Raw genomic sequence first — 18,252 nt, forward strand, 5'->3', positions numbered from 1 at the left:
GGGTTGGAGATGCTCTAACGAATCTTCAACGAAACAAAGCTACTTTCCATTCAAATAGCGAATTTAGGGTGCATGGTACCTGTAAAGAACATATATAAATCAGCATTTTTATAATAAATCAGCTTATCTATAGAAAGAATTTGATCATTTTTATGGAGTTGGCTTATACACTATCGTTAAGATAAGACTTGCGCTATGCTCATCGTGAATTTATATAATTAAAATACAAAATAGATAGAGTTGAAAACTTTAAGATTTATATATTATTAATTTTTTGTATGTATACTATTGTAGATTATCTGTCCCATTTACATTTTTATTAGCCTTTTATTTACCAGAAATTTAGTTGAGCAAATATTTTTTCAGGCATACGAATGTGAATAAGATCTTTAAAAAATCCAAAATCAAAAATTATGTTAAATTAAAACAAACTATAATTCAAATAAAAGAATGTGTAACAGTGGTGGAAATTAATCTGAATTTTGATAGTAGAAATAAAATCGTATGTTATAAATATAAATGGGTCCGTGACTGATCCTCTCTCTCCTCCCTCTGGTTTCTCCGCCTTCTCTCCTCTTCCTCTCTTCCACTTGTGTTTTTCAGATGACCGGCGCGTGGCGGTTCCGTTAACGCCAGCGCCGGTCCCAATCTCCATAGTTTTTCTTCTAGTTTAATATATGTTCGGCGTGTAGCGACTGGAGCCTATTTTGATGGAGATTTGGTTGGAAAAACTTAGCTTTCTCCCCTCAGATCTGTGTTGATTTTGGGAAGCGAAAGTACCGGATCGTTAGATCAACGGTTTGTTTCTTCATTCCTTTCTCTATCTTGTTACTGGTGGGATTTTGGGTGGACTTGTTCACTTTTTTGGAAGTTTCTGTGGATTCTAATCGGTTCTGTGTTGAGCCAATCATGTGGAATTGGTGTCTCTGAGTTGGTTAGGCTTGGCTCCTTGTTTCTCTGTCAGATCTAGGTGTGATCTGGTTTCTTAATAAGCTCCATCACTAGGCATTGAAAGGCCGTGACTGCCTTGCCGTTTCCGAGAGTGTGTGGTGAATCTGGTGATTCCAACTTGTCGGAAGGTGGAGTTTGGTTACTTGGTTCCTGAGGTATACCCTCGTTGTTCAAGGAGAAAGTGGCTTATTGGTGGTTTGGCCGTGGACAATCTCTATAAGCATCTTTTATGGAGTTCTGAATTTGTTGTTTCATGTTCACTTGAAATCTTTGTCTGTAATTTTTGGTTTCAGTTGTTTTATTTTTCCTTGCTGTTAAGTGTTTAAGTGTATCTGTTGGTTAATTAGCATCCCTTGTATGGGTTTAGATTCCAGGGTCGGTTTTGTGTGACCGCTAGTTTGTGTACCAGATGTAATCCTTTGGTTTAAGAATGTATCTTGTAATCTTTCATGTTCTTCTTAATAAAATCAGGTGAAAAAAAAAAAAAAATAGAGGTGTAATTTGTGAACTGAATAATTAATATGGTTAGTACGAGTTGCCTGGTAATAATAATGTTGTCTTTTGTTTGTTTGCAAATAGTTCAAGTCTAGTTAAGGGCTATAACCTGTATATTTTGGGGAAGCAGACACAAGATTCTCTGTCCCGATGTAGCTGTTGGTCTCTCTTCTGTTTCGGTTTACTCGCCGTTACCAAGGGAAACGAGACAGTGCCAATCCCCGTTTAAATTCTGACGGCGTCATCTCGTTGATTGATTTATCACCATACACGTGTACGGTGTGTAGCGTCTATTCTCGACGAAGGGCAAAGACGGATAAATAAATCAAATCTAACGAACGGTGGGGAATTCAATACGAGTCAAAGACTGCAGCAGAGCATCATTATATTTATAATTTTTTAAAGAAACATACAAAAGTGATTAACGCAAATTACATCAACGGTTCATATAAACTCTCGGTGCTATAATCGGATTGTTGGATTCATCTGGTTTCATGTTCTTTTCAATTTTCCTAACCGTTTTGATTAAAGACTGATCCTTAGGAGTTCGAAATACAATCTTATCTGCTAATGTTACAAGGGGTTTTAAAACGTCGGTCAGTCCCCATTCTGTTATAGGAGGGAGGACATGACATATGGCCCCATATCCACATATGCAATGTTCTTACACCAGCTATTTGTCATTGCAGAATCAATGGTTCTTATAGTTAAAGGCATGCGTTTCATCATTACATAAGTCTGTCTTTTAAGCATTACTTCTTGTTAAATATGGAGTTATATATATAATGTTGCGATAATTATCATCCGCCGAGATAGATCGAAGAGAAAGACTGAATCAGTTTTACGTTCCTATTGATTAATCTAAATCACAATTTGGAAAAATTGCTTATTTCAATATGAACTTTACGCGTCGTGCCTATTCATTCACGAACTTTGTAGTAGTGCGTATTTCACACTGAACTAAACAATTTTTTTAAAATACTATATGAACTTTATGCGTCGTGTCTATTCCTTCACGAACTTTATAGTAGTGCATATTTCACATTGAACAAAACCAAAATCAAAAAAATACTACATAGACTTTCAAAATCGTGCTTATTTCAATATTGAGTGTTAAATGTGTTAGTCATCCGTTAATGTATCAAAACAACATCATTTTGTATAAATTTGTGAAATTAAAAATTAAAAATAAAATACACTCTCAAAATTTTGCTTATATATATTGACTGTCAAAAGTAATAGTCATCATTGATTTTATCAAAAGACTATTTTGGATAAATTCTATGAAATTGTCCGTCGTTTTTTAATTTTTTTCATTTTACAAAAAATTTATCCAAAATAACGTTGTTTTAATAAATTAATGTATGACTTGACTAAAACCTTTCACTTACTGACAAAGAAAGACTAACATCTTTGACGGTCAATATATATATAATCACGATTTTGAGCGTCAAAGGTGTTCGTCTTTTTTTGTCAACAAATCAAAGGTGTAGTCATATATATATGTACATTAACCGTCAAAAGTGTTAGTATTTTTCTGTTTAGGAAATCAAAAGTGTTAGTCATACGTTAATTTATCAAAATAACGTCATTTTTGATAGATTTTATAAAAAAATAAAAAATTACAAATTGACGGATAATTTCATATAATTTATCCAAAATAAAATCTTTTGATAAATTAAAACATGACTAACACATTTGACAGTCAATATATAAGTACAATTTTGAGAGGTTTTTGGTAAATTAAAGGATGACTATTACATTTGACAGTCAATATATATAAGCACAATTTTAAGAGTCTATATTTTATTTTGATTTTTAATTTCACAAAATTTATTCAAAATGACGTTGTTTTGATAAATTAACGGATGACTAACACATTTAACGTTCAATATTGAAATAAGCACTATTTTAAGAGTCTATGCAGTATTTTTTATTTTTGTTTAATTCAATGTGAAATACGCATTACTATAAAGTTCGTGAAGGAACAGACACGATGCATAAAGTTCATATAGTATTTTAAAAAAATTGTTTAGTTCAATGTGGAATACGCACTGCTACAAAGTTCGTGAAGGAATAGGCACGACGCGTAAAGTTCACGTTGAAATAGGCATTTTTTCCATCGCAATTTTCTGATCCTCATTTAATTCTCATTTCATGAATATCATTTTTTTTGGTCTTTCTAATTTTGTTTCCAAATTGAATACGGAACTCGTTGCCACTTAAGCCTTCATCGGTTCATCATATTCGCATGGACTTGGGCCAACCTCAATCCTACTCGCACTGACTCGGCCCAGATTAGATTTGTTTCATTTATAACCAATGGTATTATCTAATTATCTTGATCCACGCGGATAATTTTTACTATTTTGATAAAATTTGAGAAAATTTATAATATTTATTAGAAAATAAATAATTTTAAATTTATTATATTATTTCTTCAAAATATTTGTTATGATATTTATGTTTAATACTTTCGAGCAATGTTTTCGTATCTTAACAAAATCCAAAGTTGAACCGATAAATCCAACGATTTGCATAATTTGGTTTAGATTTAATAAAAATTTATTAATTAAATATTCGATTAAATCCGGTAAACAATCTAAACCCGATATTAACCCACCATTTGATATTGGATGATCCACTAAAAACCCAAAACAATATGATAATATTTTTGATTAAATAAGTCATAGTTTTTAATATTATATAAAACTGAAAAACTTATAATTTCTTAGACTTTGATAAATAAATTATTATGTCATTTGAAGAAACTGAAACAATAATAATAGAAAAAGCATAATTATCAATATAACAATATTAGTTTTTTCTTTACTAAAAATCTATGATAAGTTTGTATTTTTATTTATTTTATATCTAAATTTTTAATTATAAGATAATCTTTAAAATATTTTTGAACACTCAAAGTTTGCATATCAATATTATGTACAACACGACAGAATAAATAATACTTTTTTAAATAACATTTTTAAAAAAACTTTCATGTATATATTCATATTAGTTCGTCAAATAATATTATACACGTAAAAATATATCCATACTAAGTGGAGAGTGTATAAGCATAAAAATAGAATTATTTATCATTTATAAAATATGGAAAATATTAGTTATCATAAATAAATGAAATGTTATCATGATCATAATATAAATTTTGTTTTAATAGTATAGATGGCTCATGAATTTTTCTAATACCATTTTCATATGTAGCTGCTTGTGTAATATATGTTTTATAGTTCGGTATGATCAACATCATAAGTTCGATATAATTCAATGAAACTTTAGTCGACAAAAATAAAGAGTGAGATGGGAAAATTATAAATTAAATGGTTCACTAAACATAATTGTTTTAATATATATTCAACTTTTTAAACATAAACGAATTCTAACAAACACCTTAGTTAAATAACTGGAAGGAACATTAAGAGTGATATACTAGAGGATTCTTCAAGAATTTGAAGTTCGGTCCCCATATGAAGTACCTCAGAACACTCGGAAACTTTTAAAAACCTTTCACGTTTTTGGGGAAAGAGGCTTTTCTTCAATTGAAAATGGCTGCAAAATAGTGAATTAGATTCCTTTAAACTCCTCAAACCTGAAGAAAAAAAGTCCAGCAAGAAAACAGTAGACAGTAGACACACACACACACAACAAAGCTTTAAACTTCAACCGAAAATAGACCCAAGTGAATTTTTTGAGATAGTTCACTGATCTGATAAATGCAATTTGGTCACTCTAAATGAAGATGATAGTAGTTCCGATGATTAACAACCGAAGAGGAAGAAGAAGAAGATGATGATGATGAATCATCATCGTCATCCCAATCATCATCAATTTCTGGCGGTGCAACACAGATGTAATTCCAGAACCACAACACGAATCGACCCAATTGTTGAAGCGGAAAACAGCAAACGAGCTGCAACATCTCGCTGCTTCTGATTCTATCAGACGACGGAATCATCCGTAACCGCTGAAATATATCCGCCGATAAATGGGCTACGGACATCACCGTGTCGCCTCGGAACACCATGTCTCTCTGCAAAGCCGCCCGTCTTATCTCAACAGGTTTGGAATTTTGTTTTCTGTTACAATCGATCTCTTTGATTTGTCTTTGTGTGACTCTGTTTTATCATCTATGTTGGCTTTTCAACCTATATGATTTTTGACACGTTGACTCTTTGATTTGTCTTTGTGTGACACACTATTGTATTCAAGATCGTTACAGTTTTTCATCTTATTAATTAATGTGTTTCATAAATTGTGGAAAGCCAACACGTATGAAAACCATGAGGCAATGACTATTAGGGTTGAACATTTTATTAGTTGAATTTAATTTGATTTGTTATTCGTTTCGACTTGATCCTGAAAAATCTGGATATCAAAGCAAAACAAATAATAAAAATCAATATCCGTAAAAACAAAACAAATCACAAATACTAAAAAAATTTAAGGCGAATACCCGTTCCGTTTTAACTTTTATACAAAACGAACAAATATAAAGTTTTAAATTTATAATATTACATAATTTTAAAATTATTTATAAAAATATTAAATAAAAAAAAGAATATAAAATATTTATACAAAACTAAAAAAATTCTTAGAAAACTATAAGAAAACATTAATTTTAAAAATTTATAAAACATATAGTTTCATTATTTTTTTACTTTATATTTTTATCAGCTGGTTTGTAAAAGCTGAGCTGAAGTCCCAAGAACTTGACAGCCACGACAGAGTCCTCATCATTCTGTGGAGAAGATGATGACATTGACACGTTGGTGATGATTTTGGTTTGGCAGGAGGCAGCTGGATGCGAATGGGATCTGTATCACAGGCGAATAAAACTTAAAGATCGCAAAATAGAGTTGATACTATATTAACAAGGATCTCTCAAAGGAAATCTTCTCAGCTTATTTCATCCGGTCTATTGTTTCTTTCTCATCTATCTTTTAGTTATGTCATGTGTTTGTTGTTTATATTATTGGATATGTATGTGCATAACTTGTTTACTCTCTAATTAATAAATTTATTTTGATAAAAAAGAATTACTTTCAAGCGTTTACTCGAGTACAAACCCTAGCTTCTCTATAGACTTTACCTGGCCTACACATATAACCTTTGTTGGGAGCACAATGAGAATCCTCCGAACAAATACACAGCCCTTCCAAAGCACATCCTTGTTTCACAATCGTTACGTTCCCTTTTAACCCTAGAATCTGATCGGTCCACTCAGTGGAAAACAACCCCAACGGATCCAACCTCTCCTTTACTTTCAAAAACGCATTTGCGTTCTTATATTTTCTAATGACACCATCAAACGCTATATTCCTATTCTTCCCCCAGTGTGGTAACCCTTTGTATTTTAATATGGCCATTTGCTCGATCTCTTCGACATAGTCCTCATAGAGACGTGGTGTTAAGGGATCCTCTTTGCTTCGGTAGTAAGTTAGGTCAAAGTCTAAAGCTTTCTTCTCTTTCCCGAGAAAAGCAGGAGAGGATGTGACATAGCGCATTAGAATACCGTTGCTGCCTTCAAGGACGCAGAGGGATTTGGGTTCGATCATCACAAGTGCTTTGATGTCGTTGATGAAATCTTTGACATGTGTGAGAGGAACACTGATCGTTGTTTGATGAAAAAACTCGCCGTCTATGCGTGGATCCCACGGACAAGCCGTGATCAATCCGTCTTGATGGCTGTCTAGACACGCACCGGATGACATCATACGGTCTTGGCTTCCTATAACCGGATAGCCTGTATATATTAAACCTGCGGTAGAAAATGTAAGTGAAATACTGATTAAAATTTAGTCAGTTTTGTATGAAAAAGTCATTAGATATAGTGGCTGACCCAGAAATAATTTAACATGGGGCACAATATATATTTGTAAAGTTTCATTATTATGATAATAATCACTATTTAAATTATTCATTAAATTTTATGCTATGTTGTATTTAAAATAAATAAACGTACTCTTTTAAATTTTATATTTATTTTAAAAATGAGTCAAATAGAAAGTTAACATTTTTATTATGTTAAATATTTTTTATAATGCTATGTTATACTTTTATTTATAAAAAATATTAAATACTTTTAAGTAATATCAGAAAAACTTATATATATATATATATATAACTTTATTATGAAAATTTATTTTTAGTTATATTTTAATTTAAATATTGGAAAAAATAAATTTGAAAAAAATAATTTTAAAGTAAAACTTAAATAAAGTAAACTTTATTTTGAAAAGGAAAACTAATATCAAAGAAAAGAAAGAAAACAAAATTATTCTATTAGGTAGTAAAGAACGAAGGAAAAATGAAAACTTGTTTTATGGAAAGTGACTAAAATGTGTTAAAAATTTGAAAAACAAAAACAAGTTCACTGAGTTAAAAAAAAAAAAAAAAAAAACCAGTTCACAGGTTTGAACTTGAGATACAAGGAGCAATTATGATTTTTTTTAACAGAACTGACAATTTCCAACTGCATCTATTTTATAGAAGAATTTTTATAAGTTAGCAGGTGGCATGAAGGCGTAGATCCGCCCTTGATTAGATGTATAAGCAGTCAATAAATTACCATCATTGGTCACGCCATATGAGATTGAAAACAAGAACGACGATGTTTTCTCTGTTCTCACACACCTCCTGTTTGCATCTGCAGATGCCTCTTCATTCTCCTCTACAAACCATGAAAGCAAAGATATAACAGAAACACAATAACCATTCAAATGATATATAATAATTTTAAATATCTTGAATAATAAAGAATCAACCTACTAATCTGTTGATGGCTATTGCTGTGGAGAGTTGCGGGCGGAATGGGAAGAAATCGAACAAGCCATCGCCAAAAGTGTTGAAAGGAACTCGGTCGTCCATTCGATACACCACTTTGCCTTGGCTCGGTAACCATATGAAATCTGCAAACTCGTGCTTTTCTCCAAATGTCACGGCTTGATCTCCAAAATCCGAATCGTTTCTCATGACATATGTTAACGATCTCTTGAACATTGTTTGCAATTCGAGAGTTACCTTTAAACATTTCAAAAACTAGGTGATTTCACAAAATAACCAAATATTACTTTTAAATTTTATTTGCTTATAGATTTTAAAATTTTCTTTTGTAATTTATATGTATAAAAGTAAATGTTGAACATCATGATAAAGTATACTTCCTCCGTTTCGGAATGATGTGTGTTTTAGAGTTTTCGCACTTCTTAAAAAATCACGTAAAATTTTGACAATAAATGTATTACTTTCTGTGTTTAACTATTTTCTATGGTTTTAAAAATTTTTATCCAATCAAAATTTAGTAAACACAATTAATGTCATTGAAATTTACAATTTATCATTATTTTTACACATTAAAAAGATAAAATATAGATTTTTTAAGAACAATTTTTATCTAAAACATGGATCTTTGAAACGGAAGGAGTAATAATTAAGAAGGTTCAGTTATTCATTTTAGGTATATTTGATAGCATTTATTTCCCCAAATTTAACCATAATTATTTTTTGTTTTAAATATATTTAAACCAGATTATTATTTTATTGCATTTGGTTTATTTCATCTTTATAAATTTGTAAGAAAACTAATAAAATTATATAGTTCGATATATGATGTTCTATTAAAAATTGAAACAAACTTAAAATATCAATAATGGGAGTTGCATTAGCGAAAATAAATAATAATATTTTTGTAACTCATGCAGATACATAAATAATTCCAAAATAAATAAATAATAATAACTGGTTAATATTTCTAAATAATTGGTTAATATTTGACTTGCACTTGTTTAGAATGTCTAAGACGTTTTGTAATTTGTATGTATAGAATTAATAAATATATATATATATATTTATAATTATTTGATCAATATATACTCTTGTAGAAATATTTTCTAAATATTTTCATATCATTTTATAAATATTTTCAAATTATTTTCTAAATATTTTCTCATTATTTGTTTCATAAAAATAAAAAAGTAGAGTTGTTGATTACAAAATATTTAATAATGTATTTGTCTGGTATTGATTATAAAATCAATTATTTAATCCAAAATAATAGTTTTAGATAAAGTTATATATCTATCATATATAATTGATTATACTGCTTATTTTAATATTTAGATACATAATTAGTTATGAATATAATTCATTAATAATATTTATAATAGATTTCTAAGGTTTAACATAAATGCGACTTGGAACAAAAATATTTCTCAAATAATATATTATTTTAGTATTTTTATTTTGTTATTTACAAAATATTAAAAATATATTATTAATTAAAAATTAATAATGACAGTTGACGTTAATAAATATAATTTATTTAAAATATCTTTGTAACTGACTTTTTAACGTGAATTTGACGATTAAAAATTGACTTGTAAAAAAATAGTGGAGATTTATATGTATATATACCTGGGAGATAACACCAAGAACGCCTAAAGAAACTTTGGCTGCTTTAAATTCTTCAGGATTCGTGGTCTCACTAAGAACACGAACCTTGACATACCCATCAGAAACAGAACCGGGACTTACTATTCTTATCTCAGTCACATAATCATGAACCGCACTTCCTTTACTCCAAAGTGAACTTCCATGTGCACCTGTTCCCATTATTCCTCCAACCGTAAGTCCCCACCAATACGGTGCGTATGGTAAAGCAAGCTCCAGCTTAGCCGCTTCCCCAATCAGTTGCCTTAGCGTTACGCCGCACTCGACCGTCAAAGTCTTGGCTCTCGGATCTGTTCGCACTACGTGGTTTAGAAACTTGGTGCTTATGAGAATCCCGTCTTTGCCGTCAGTGCAAACGAGCTTGGGGATGCTGTGTGAGTACCTAGTAACAACCCGCATTTTTTGACCGGCTCTAGTGGCTGCAGCTACCACAGAGACGAGTTCAGCCTCGGTCTTTGGGTACTCCACCTTTGCCACTTCGCATATAGAGCGGTCGGGAAAGGCTCCGTATGAATTCGTAACCGTGCACATTGTGTTGCCCGACTCACACTTGACCGGATCATCCGGTGAAGTTGAGGAAGCGACTAATGTGAATAAACAAAAGATCACTTTAATTAGCCAAACTATCATTTTGTAAGGAAGTTTCAAAAACTAAATTTAAGGTAAAATGTTTGAGCATCGCTTCATTTATAGTTTCCACATATCATCGCATGGTCCCATCATTAAATCTAATATTATTACAATCGACCGACCAGTAATTTGAGCTTCTGTGGGTATAAATTATTGGGACCCTATATTATGTGGCATCACATGATGTCAAAATAATGTTGCAAAGAAGAAAACAAAATTGTGTGTGGAAAATAGACTCAACTGTTTAATATTGGGGCTTACATGGGGTAGTTACACCCTAACATCACATAGTTACTCTTTTGAAAATGTTATGATGAGTTTTGACTTAGCAAAAATCTCTCATCTAAACACTTATTAAAAACGACAAATTATAGAAAATTAGTAGCCTTTGGTGGACCGGTTGATTTGGGCTTCGATAGTTTGTCGTAATATGCTACAGTATTCCGAAATTGAACTTTACCCTTAACATCTCACCTCATCGTCATCCATTTCACACTATACAATAAATCAAATTACACGGAAACTAGCTATAGGGGGCCGTATCCATATTTGTAGATTTTTTTTTCTTTTACGTCATTAATTAGGCTATTACCGACTGGCCTACACTTTCGGATTATTCAAGTAATATCAGCGTGGTCCAATACTTATTAGCTGGACTCAAAATTAAAAGTTTATAACTATAGTCGTTAGATTGGGATAAATAAGAATATTTTGTAATTAATAACCACATATCTAACCATCAATAAAGACGTGAAAAAAAAAACATAAGGCAGCCTGAGAGACACATGGGAATTGAGTTATATGTGCCTACATTACAGATGTGTCTACATGAGATGTTCAATTATGTATTTATTTATTATGGGGTATATTGCCATTCCTTTGTCTCCTAACAATATTCCCAACTTCCCTTCAACTAAATTATATGTCAAATGAAACTGTAGAATGTTTGCTAGGAAGAATGTCAAAACCAAAATGGAAATGTGGAAGAAAAAAAATTTCCGAGACGAAAGAAGAAATTTTATTTTTTTATCCATGGAGTTTGTGGTCGAGTGGTAAAGAGAAAGGTTTATGATGTCACCACATTTCAGGTTCGATTCATCTGCCATGCGAAATTAAGTTATATTTCCTGGTCATTTTACATGGATATAGACTACTGCATTTCGGTCCATTTGAATAATCGGGAGAAGGTCTATCCGTGGATTGCACCTCTCATCCGAAAGTTAGGCTTATATTTTTAATAGATCCGGATTTAACTCTTATTTTACCAAAAAAGAAAATCTATTTTGGGGATTGATTATCAGCAACAATTTACTATGAAAAATAGGTCAAAAGAGTGCGCTTGGCTTTGTCCCAAAAAGAATGCAAATAGTTCCCTTAAAAGAATGATTCAACATTTTCACTTAAGGAATTGATTAATCATGATCGGGGAATGGATCACAAGTAGCATTGCTGTTAGGTTCTGGAGCTCCAAGCGTAAGAACGTATCCTTAAATGATCTATTAGAGGTCGGAGCCTCGGAGGAATCCGTTAAGGTTTGTATGAGCTTCATCTAAAATCAGAAACACTAACATGGGGGTGTGAAGTCTGATAGGATGAAACAGTTGCTATTTTATATCTGTATCTGAACTTTTATATGAGCCTTTATGTTATACTTTTGGTTTAAGAATACTAACAATCAATACAAACTTCAATCTAGCGAAAATGGGTTTATACTGATTACTATTATTCCTAAACCAAAACATGTATATCAAACAAATTTAATTTTAATTCTCAAAATATTCACGTTGGTATTATTAAAATTCATTTAGCTAGAGCGAGTCAGTTGACCTGTAATTTTAGAATCAATATGTTCGACCCACTCTGAATCAGATCGTTACAATTTTGTTCAAATTAAGTTGCATTAACGAACCCATTGGAGGGCCATTTTATATTGGGCCTTACGAAATAACATACTGTACATGAATCGGGAAATCGGCCAATTCATACATATCAATAGAGTATCGCGGTCCCGATCAGTACATCAACACAGACCCTGTGCTAAAACATACATCAACACCAATATATTCAAATTTCATATATGAACAAAGATATTTAGGTCTATACATACATTGAACGTATCTCTGTTAGTCAAAAGTAACGGATGCTGACGTGGCTTTGACGGATGCTGACGTGGTTTTTATATTTTATTTAAAAATAAAAATAAAATAAAAATCAAATGTTGTTGGGTGGAGTCGAACCCGGGTTCGGTCAATAGTAAACCTAACGCTCAACCACTGTGCTAAACAAGATTATTGTGTCTTATTTATATCTAATATATTTTGTTCATATATTCTAATTATCTACAATTAGTTCCACATATATATATATATATATATATATATATATATATATATATATATATATATATATATATATATAAATTCCAAGAAATTTTGTTTAGTTACCTTAATTATTGTTATTGTGTTCTAAAAATAGTAAAATTTCAAAAAGAAAAATTTGAAAATCAAAAACGCATTTTCAAACTTTAAAAAGAAAATATGAAAAAACAATTGAAACGATTTTTCCACAAAATTATTATAAAAAGTATGAATTGAAAACATATAATTCAAAACTATTTAAAAATATTTTATTTATTCTTTATTTAAATAATTATTTATATTTATAGAACTATATTTATTTAAATAATTATTTATATTTAAATAATTGTTCAAATAAATCATAAATAAAAAATAAAATAAAAACTAAAAAATATTTTTGAAATAGTTTCAAATTATAAGTTTTTAAATTCAAAAATTTTATAATAATATTTTGAAATTGTTTTTCAATTTTGTTTTTAAAAAAGTTATTGCATATTCTCTTTTAAAATTTTGAAAATGTTTTTTGATTTTAAATTGTTTATTTGAAATTTTGATTTGTTTTAGAACGCAATAACAAGAATTAAGGTAATTAAACACAATTACGTAGAATTTTTATATTTGTAGAACTAATTTTAGATAATTAGAAATATATGAAACAAATATATTAGCTATAAGTAAGACACAATAGATACACAACCAATAATCTCGTTTGGTATAATGGTTTGGTGTAAGGTTCAGTTTTGTCTGAACCCGGGTTCGACTCCACCCATGAACATGGAATTTTTATTATTTGTTATTAATTAAATAAAATATTAAAGCCACATCAGCATCCGTCAAAGCCACGTCAGCATCCGTTACTTTTGACTAACAGAGATTCGGTCAATGTATGTATAAACCTAGATATCTTTGTATGAAATTTGAATATATTTGGTGTTGATGTATGTTTTAGCACAGGGTCCGTGTTGATGTACTGATCGGGACCGCGACCCTCTGTTGATGTATGAATTGGCTGATTTCCCGTACATGAAACCTCCGATTTATGCTAGATATGGCAAACAACTTTTACTCTAAAGTACAACCTTGGACTTAGAAGTGAGAAGAGAACACACAGGTTAAAAGCTCTCGCTTAGAAGGTGATTGGTAGAGGCTATAAGAGCTGGGGACAGCTCTTTTAATTTCTACGAACCTTTTTAAAGCAATCGTTCTCTTATTTTCAAAACTTAATCTAAAGCCGAAGCATTACAAAAATAAATATGTTATTTTTAGAAAACACTTTCTCTAGAGTTTTTATTCAGTTCGCTGAAAATTTTCTATAGTAAAGTAAATTAACACCAAAGCTAAAAATCTAAAGCTTAAATCTTAGAGTAAAAATAGAAAGCTATAGCTTCAACCAATCAAACCTTTAATCTGTATTTTGTAAGATACACACAAACACAATCTAATTTTGACTTTGAATCTGTATGTTAAAGAAAATAAAAGAAACCAAGTGATCTAATTACACTGTGACTTATCATCTTCAATAACCTTCTTCACATCTTCAACCTTCTTCAGTTCTTCAACTTTCTTCAACCCATTCTTAGGAAATTCGTCTATAATGGTGATAACTGCTTTTTGAACAGTGGGGACAAGTAAGGCTTCATCTTCTGTTGCCTGAAGAGGCTCCAAAGAATCCACAATGTCACGCATCAAGGGCCGAGCCTTAGGGTTCCGGTTAAGGCAATGGTAAGCTAACATCGCAGCCTTCTGAACCGACTTAACAGGGTATTCGCAGTTCATTCTCGGGTCTACAATGTTCAACACTTTCTTCTTCTCTTTCAGCAGTGGAAGAGCCCAGTCTATGAGGTTTTGCTCACGTGTAGGCCGTGACTTGTCTAACGATTTTCTCCCTGTGAGAAGCTCTAGAAGAACTACACCGAAGCTGTACACATCACTCCCTGGTGTCAAATGACCTTTGCACCAAGAAAGTTGTCACATATATATGATCATAAAGATAAGATATCACAATACTAAAAATGGTATCTCTTAGAAACTTACCTGTCATGATGTATTCAGGAGCTGCATAGCCGTAGGTTCCCATTATACGTGTGGAAACGTGAGATTTATCTCCTACAGGACCGTCTTTAGCGAGTCCAAAGTCAGATAACTTCGCATTGTATTCCTGTTGCAACGCTAATATGAAACCTCTAGAACTATATTTGCGTATATACAAGAGAAGAGCTATATGGTATACTACTACTACTACTACTACTAGCACTACTTGTACAGTTGTACTAACCATGTCTAGAAGAATGTTGGAGGTTTTGAAATCGCGATAAATGACTGGCTTCTCTGCTTCATGGAGGAAGGCTAGTCCTTTGGCTGCACCAAATGCAATCTTCATTCTAATGGCCCATGAAAGAGGAAGCAAGACTCCTACCAAGAATTACAATCCATTTAAAAGTGATCTCCATGCAGGATAGACATTTAAGTGTAAGAACCCTAAAACTCACTTGAGAAAAGATTGTTCTCCACGCTACCACGAGCCATGTACTCGTAGATTAGCACCCTATGATTATCCTCACAGCAATAACCGACCAATTTCACCAAGTTTGGATGTGAAAGATGCCCCAAGAATATCACCTCTGCCTATACAATATAAACACAGTAGATAAGTATCTCGGTCCATTATCTGAAACTTGGGATACAAGAAAAAGACAGAGACACAACTAACCAGCCATTCTCTGTGACCCTGATAGCTATTATCGCCGTCGTGAACTTTTACTGCTACAGGGAGTGGTTGAGGAACTTTTTGATCATCGCCCAAATCCTCTTTAATAAAACCTTTGTAGACACTTCCAAAACCACCACCACCGAGAACTCGGTCTAGTCTGAAGTTACCTGTAATGTTTTTAAGCTCATCGTATGTGAAAGCTGTCAGAGGATTCGCAGCTGAGTCACGTCTTAGATCTTCTACTTCTTTTGGGTTTGATGGCAGCTTTTGAACTTCTTTAATATACGTCCCTTCTTCTGTTGCACTCTGGTCTTTAGGTGATTCTGTAAAAAAAAAAAATATATTAGTTGTTTCGATTATGTGGATAGGGTTAAAGATTATACTTAAAAATGTTGTGGAATTGATTGATTTTGGAAATATTCTTCTAGGGGGTCTGAATAAAGTCCAACAACATAGAATATATAATTAAAAACGTGACTTTTGAAGGGACCAATCTAAAAGAAAACAAAAGCATAAAACCACTCTGATAAAGAAGAGAGTATTGAAATGGAGGGTGACTATAGAACATAAAGCCACAGATACGACTTGGTAGAGAAAAATATTCTAAACAAATGAGTCCAAACTTGGAGAATATAGAAACATGAAGTAATTTTATCCGAAAAAAACCCTTAACTTAGAACAAAAGAAACCTAGAAAAGAGGAATATTAACAGAGCATAATCGGAGTAAAGTAAGAGAAGAGTTCAATTTTAACCGACAGATGTTACATAGTTTGCGCAAGCTTTTTCGGATAAATCCATAAGTAAATCTCGTAATTTCGGGCTAAAAATAGTGTGATTCTTTTGTTCCATAACACCAAAATTAAAAGCAGAAGAGATAAAGAAAGAAACCTGATTTAGCGTTTGCAGAAACTTTGTGATTAAAAGGCTCAGAACTACACCAACAGTTACCCATTATTCTCAACAACGCACAAAACAAAAGAAAAAGATTACTATATATAATGAAAAATGAAAAACAGCAAACTTTATTCTCTTGTACGTTACAAATGCATGCCCATAAATAAAAACCTAGCACTCGGTTTCTCTTCTTGGAATATATATATATCCTCTGGGTTTTGTTTATTTCGTTCTTTTCTCTTTTTCTAAGAACCAAAAAGGTAAAGATGGTTGAAAGAGAGACACACTAAGGAGATGTTTCTTCTTCTAGAGAGAGAGAGAGAGAGAGAGAGAGAGAGAGGGAGATTCTTCGTGGCAATGATGGGCACAGAGGTATGAGGTTGAAGAGGAAGAGGTCGTTTGCCTATGGCGAAGATGGGCCCATTTTTTTTTTTGCCAAACCATAACTTTTCATTGAAAACGATTGGGCCTCACACTGGGTTTAAAGCCCATAATGCTTGTTTGGCTACATGATCGGCATTGGCATTAGTCGATTTAGGAATGAAACTAAACGTGATTGAAATAAATGAAACAGAGAGATGGTAGATATCACGGATGATATTGAATATCTCCAACTGCAATTCCTTCTTGTTGATTATCGAGATGAGAGATTGAGAATCTGAGAGTAGCGTGATGGAGTTAAATCCGCAAGAGAGGGCAAAGGTTAAGGCTGATCTAACAGCCAAGGCTTCTGCTATAAGAGGCGACGAGACATGCAAAGAGGTCGCCGAATGGTTGGTAGCCGAAACCCGATCATCAATGATCCAACCGAATCCTGCAGATTCCGAAGATGGATTCCAAGCAGCATCTGCGTATATGGTTACTCCAGATCGCATAGGGTTTGGTTCGAGCATGATCAAAGGCTTCGACTGAGGGATCTTCATGGGTGGCTGCGCCAGGAGCCATTCTCTTGCATCAGTAATGGCTTTTAGGATGGTTTCTTCTGGGGAGAAGTCGCGATTTTGGAATAGAAGATGATTTCTTGCAATCCAGATATTCCATACAATCGACGCTGCCAGAGTGCCGGTTTCGAGACCCACTGGGGGCAGAGATTGTAGCTTTCTAACTCTCTCCCATCCCTCCAGCGTAGAGGTGATGTCTCCTGTATCAATTGGTGAGGAGAGAGGAGCAAGTGCCCATACCTGTGAAGCGTAGGGGCAATAGAACAGCAGATGTGTAATGGATTCAGTGCCGTTGCAGCGACGGCAGAGAGGGCTGAGGTGGATGTTTTTAATCGCAAACTGTTCTCCAACTGGGAGACCTTGATGATATGTTTTCCAGAAGAAAGTTTTAACCTTTTCCGATGTCTTGACATTCCTTTCTGTTAAGCCTCCCGCTTCTGCCTTCCACGGGGAAGTACTGCCACTCGGATTCATTCCTTTCTGTTAAGCCTCCCGCTTCTGCCTCCCACGGGTGGAGGAGTATACTAGCTGGCAGAAAGTTCTCCACAAGCAACTAGGATGGATGATAGGGCCCATTTTCTATTTCTCTTTATTCCACTGACAAATCAAAACAGAAAGTCAGGAAAGTAAAGCAAGAACCATTAATTGTTTCATTTTTTCGTGGGATGTTTTTATTTGTCTAATAGTGCGCATGTATCACTATGAATGACGATGCGCATTTTCAGTCCACAACTCTTTTTGTATTTTTTTTTCTCTCGATCAGTTTCCCTTTGTCTAAGACTCTAAGCGTGGGCCTTTGCTTTT

The 18,252-nt window shown here is 32.7% G+C and overlaps 4 protein-coding genes across 6 annotated transcripts; all 4 read right to left on the bottom strand.

The window, feature by feature from the left end:
• Nucleotides 1–4,763: 4,763 nt before the first annotated feature.
• LOC108836005 (uncharacterized) lies at nt 4,764–5,570 on the bottom strand. Its single transcript, XM_018609223.2, has one exon. The coding sequence runs from the start codon at nt 5,489–5,491 to the stop codon at nt 5,192–5,194; it is 300 nt and encodes a 99-aa protein (XP_018464725.1). The 5' UTR covers nt 5,492–5,570; the 3' UTR covers nt 4,764–5,191.
• Nucleotides 5,571–6,467: 897 nt separating this feature from the next.
• LOC108837749 (probable L-gulonolactone oxidase 1) lies at nt 6,468–10,551 on the bottom strand. Its single transcript, XM_057002635.1, has 4 exons — nt 9,880–10,551; nt 8,232–8,487; nt 8,036–8,137; nt 6,468–7,225 (listed from the first exon to the last, which is right to left on the bottom strand). The coding sequence occupies exons 1-4, from the start codon at nt 10,543–10,545 to the stop codon at nt 6,510–6,512; spliced, it is 1,740 nt and encodes a 579-aa protein (XP_056858615.1). The 5' UTR covers nt 10,546–10,551; the 3' UTR covers nt 6,468–6,509.
• A 3,721-nt stretch (nt 10,552–14,272) lies between these two features.
• On the bottom strand, nt 14,273–18,252 carry LOC108839817 (probable serine/threonine-protein kinase PBL16). Of its 3 annotated transcripts, none has more exons than XM_057002636.1 (7): nt 16,502–18,252; nt 15,780–15,935; nt 15,613–15,662; nt 15,392–15,527; nt 15,178–15,314; nt 14,937–15,060; nt 14,273–14,851 (listed from the first exon to the last, which is right to left on the bottom strand). In XM_057002636.1, exons 1-7 carry the CDS (start codon nt 16,563–16,565, stop codon nt 14,394–14,396), a joined length of 1,125 nt encoding a protein of 374 aa, XP_056858616.1. In that variant the 5' UTR covers nt 16,566–18,252; the 3' UTR covers nt 14,273–14,393. The 3 variants fall into 3 exon arrangements, with proteins under 3 accessions (XP_056858616.1, XP_018468097.2, XP_018468096.2); XM_018612595.2 differs by having other exon boundaries at nt 15,613–15,665; XM_018612594.2 differs by having other exon boundaries at nt 15,613–15,935; nt 16,502–18,251.
• Nucleotides 16,978–17,922, bottom strand: LOC108837757 (uncharacterized). Its single transcript, XM_018610780.1, has one exon. The coding sequence runs from the start codon at nt 17,920–17,922 to the stop codon at nt 16,978–16,980; it is 945 nt and encodes a 314-aa protein (XP_018466282.1).

Source organism: Raphanus sativus, chromosome 2 (assembly GCF_000801105.2).
Source record: "Raphanus sativus cultivar WK10039 chromosome 2, ASM80110v3, whole genome shotgun sequence".
NCBI lineage: Eukaryota > Viridiplantae > Streptophyta > Magnoliopsida > Brassicales > Brassicaceae > Raphanus > Raphanus sativus.

Coding starts and splice junctions, on each gene's coding strand:
- LOC108837757 (XM_018610780.1), bottom strand. CDS start 17,922: ATGAATCCGAGTGGCAGTACTTCCCCGTGGAAGGCAGAAGCGGGAGGC.
- LOC108837749 (XM_057002635.1), bottom strand. CDS start 10,545: ATGATAGTTTGGCTAATTAAAGTGATCTTTTGTTTATTCACATTAGTC. Junction 8,138..8,231: donor AGCCATCAACAGATTAGTAG/GTTGATTCTTTA, acceptor CATGGTTTGTAG/AGGAGAATGAAGAGGCATCT. Junction 7,226..8,035: donor ATATGGCGTGACCAATGATG/GTAATTTATTGA, acceptor TTTCTACCGCAG/GTTTAATATATACAGGCTAT.
- LOC108839817 (XM_018612594.2), bottom strand. CDS start 16,565: ATGGGTAACTGTTGGTGTAGTTCTGAGCCTTTTAATCACAAAGTTTCT. Junction 15,936..16,501: donor TTCTGCAAACGCTAAATCAG/GTTTCTTTCTTT, acceptor TTTTTTTTACAG/AATCACCTAAAGACCAGAGT. Junction 15,315..15,391: donor GGAGAACAATCTTTTCTCAA/GTGAGTTTTAGG, acceptor AATTCTTGGTAG/GAGTCTTGCTTCCTCTTTCA.
- LOC108836005 (XM_018609223.2), bottom strand. CDS start 5,491: ATGGTGTTCCGAGGCGACACGGTGATGTCCGTAGCCCATTTATCGGCG.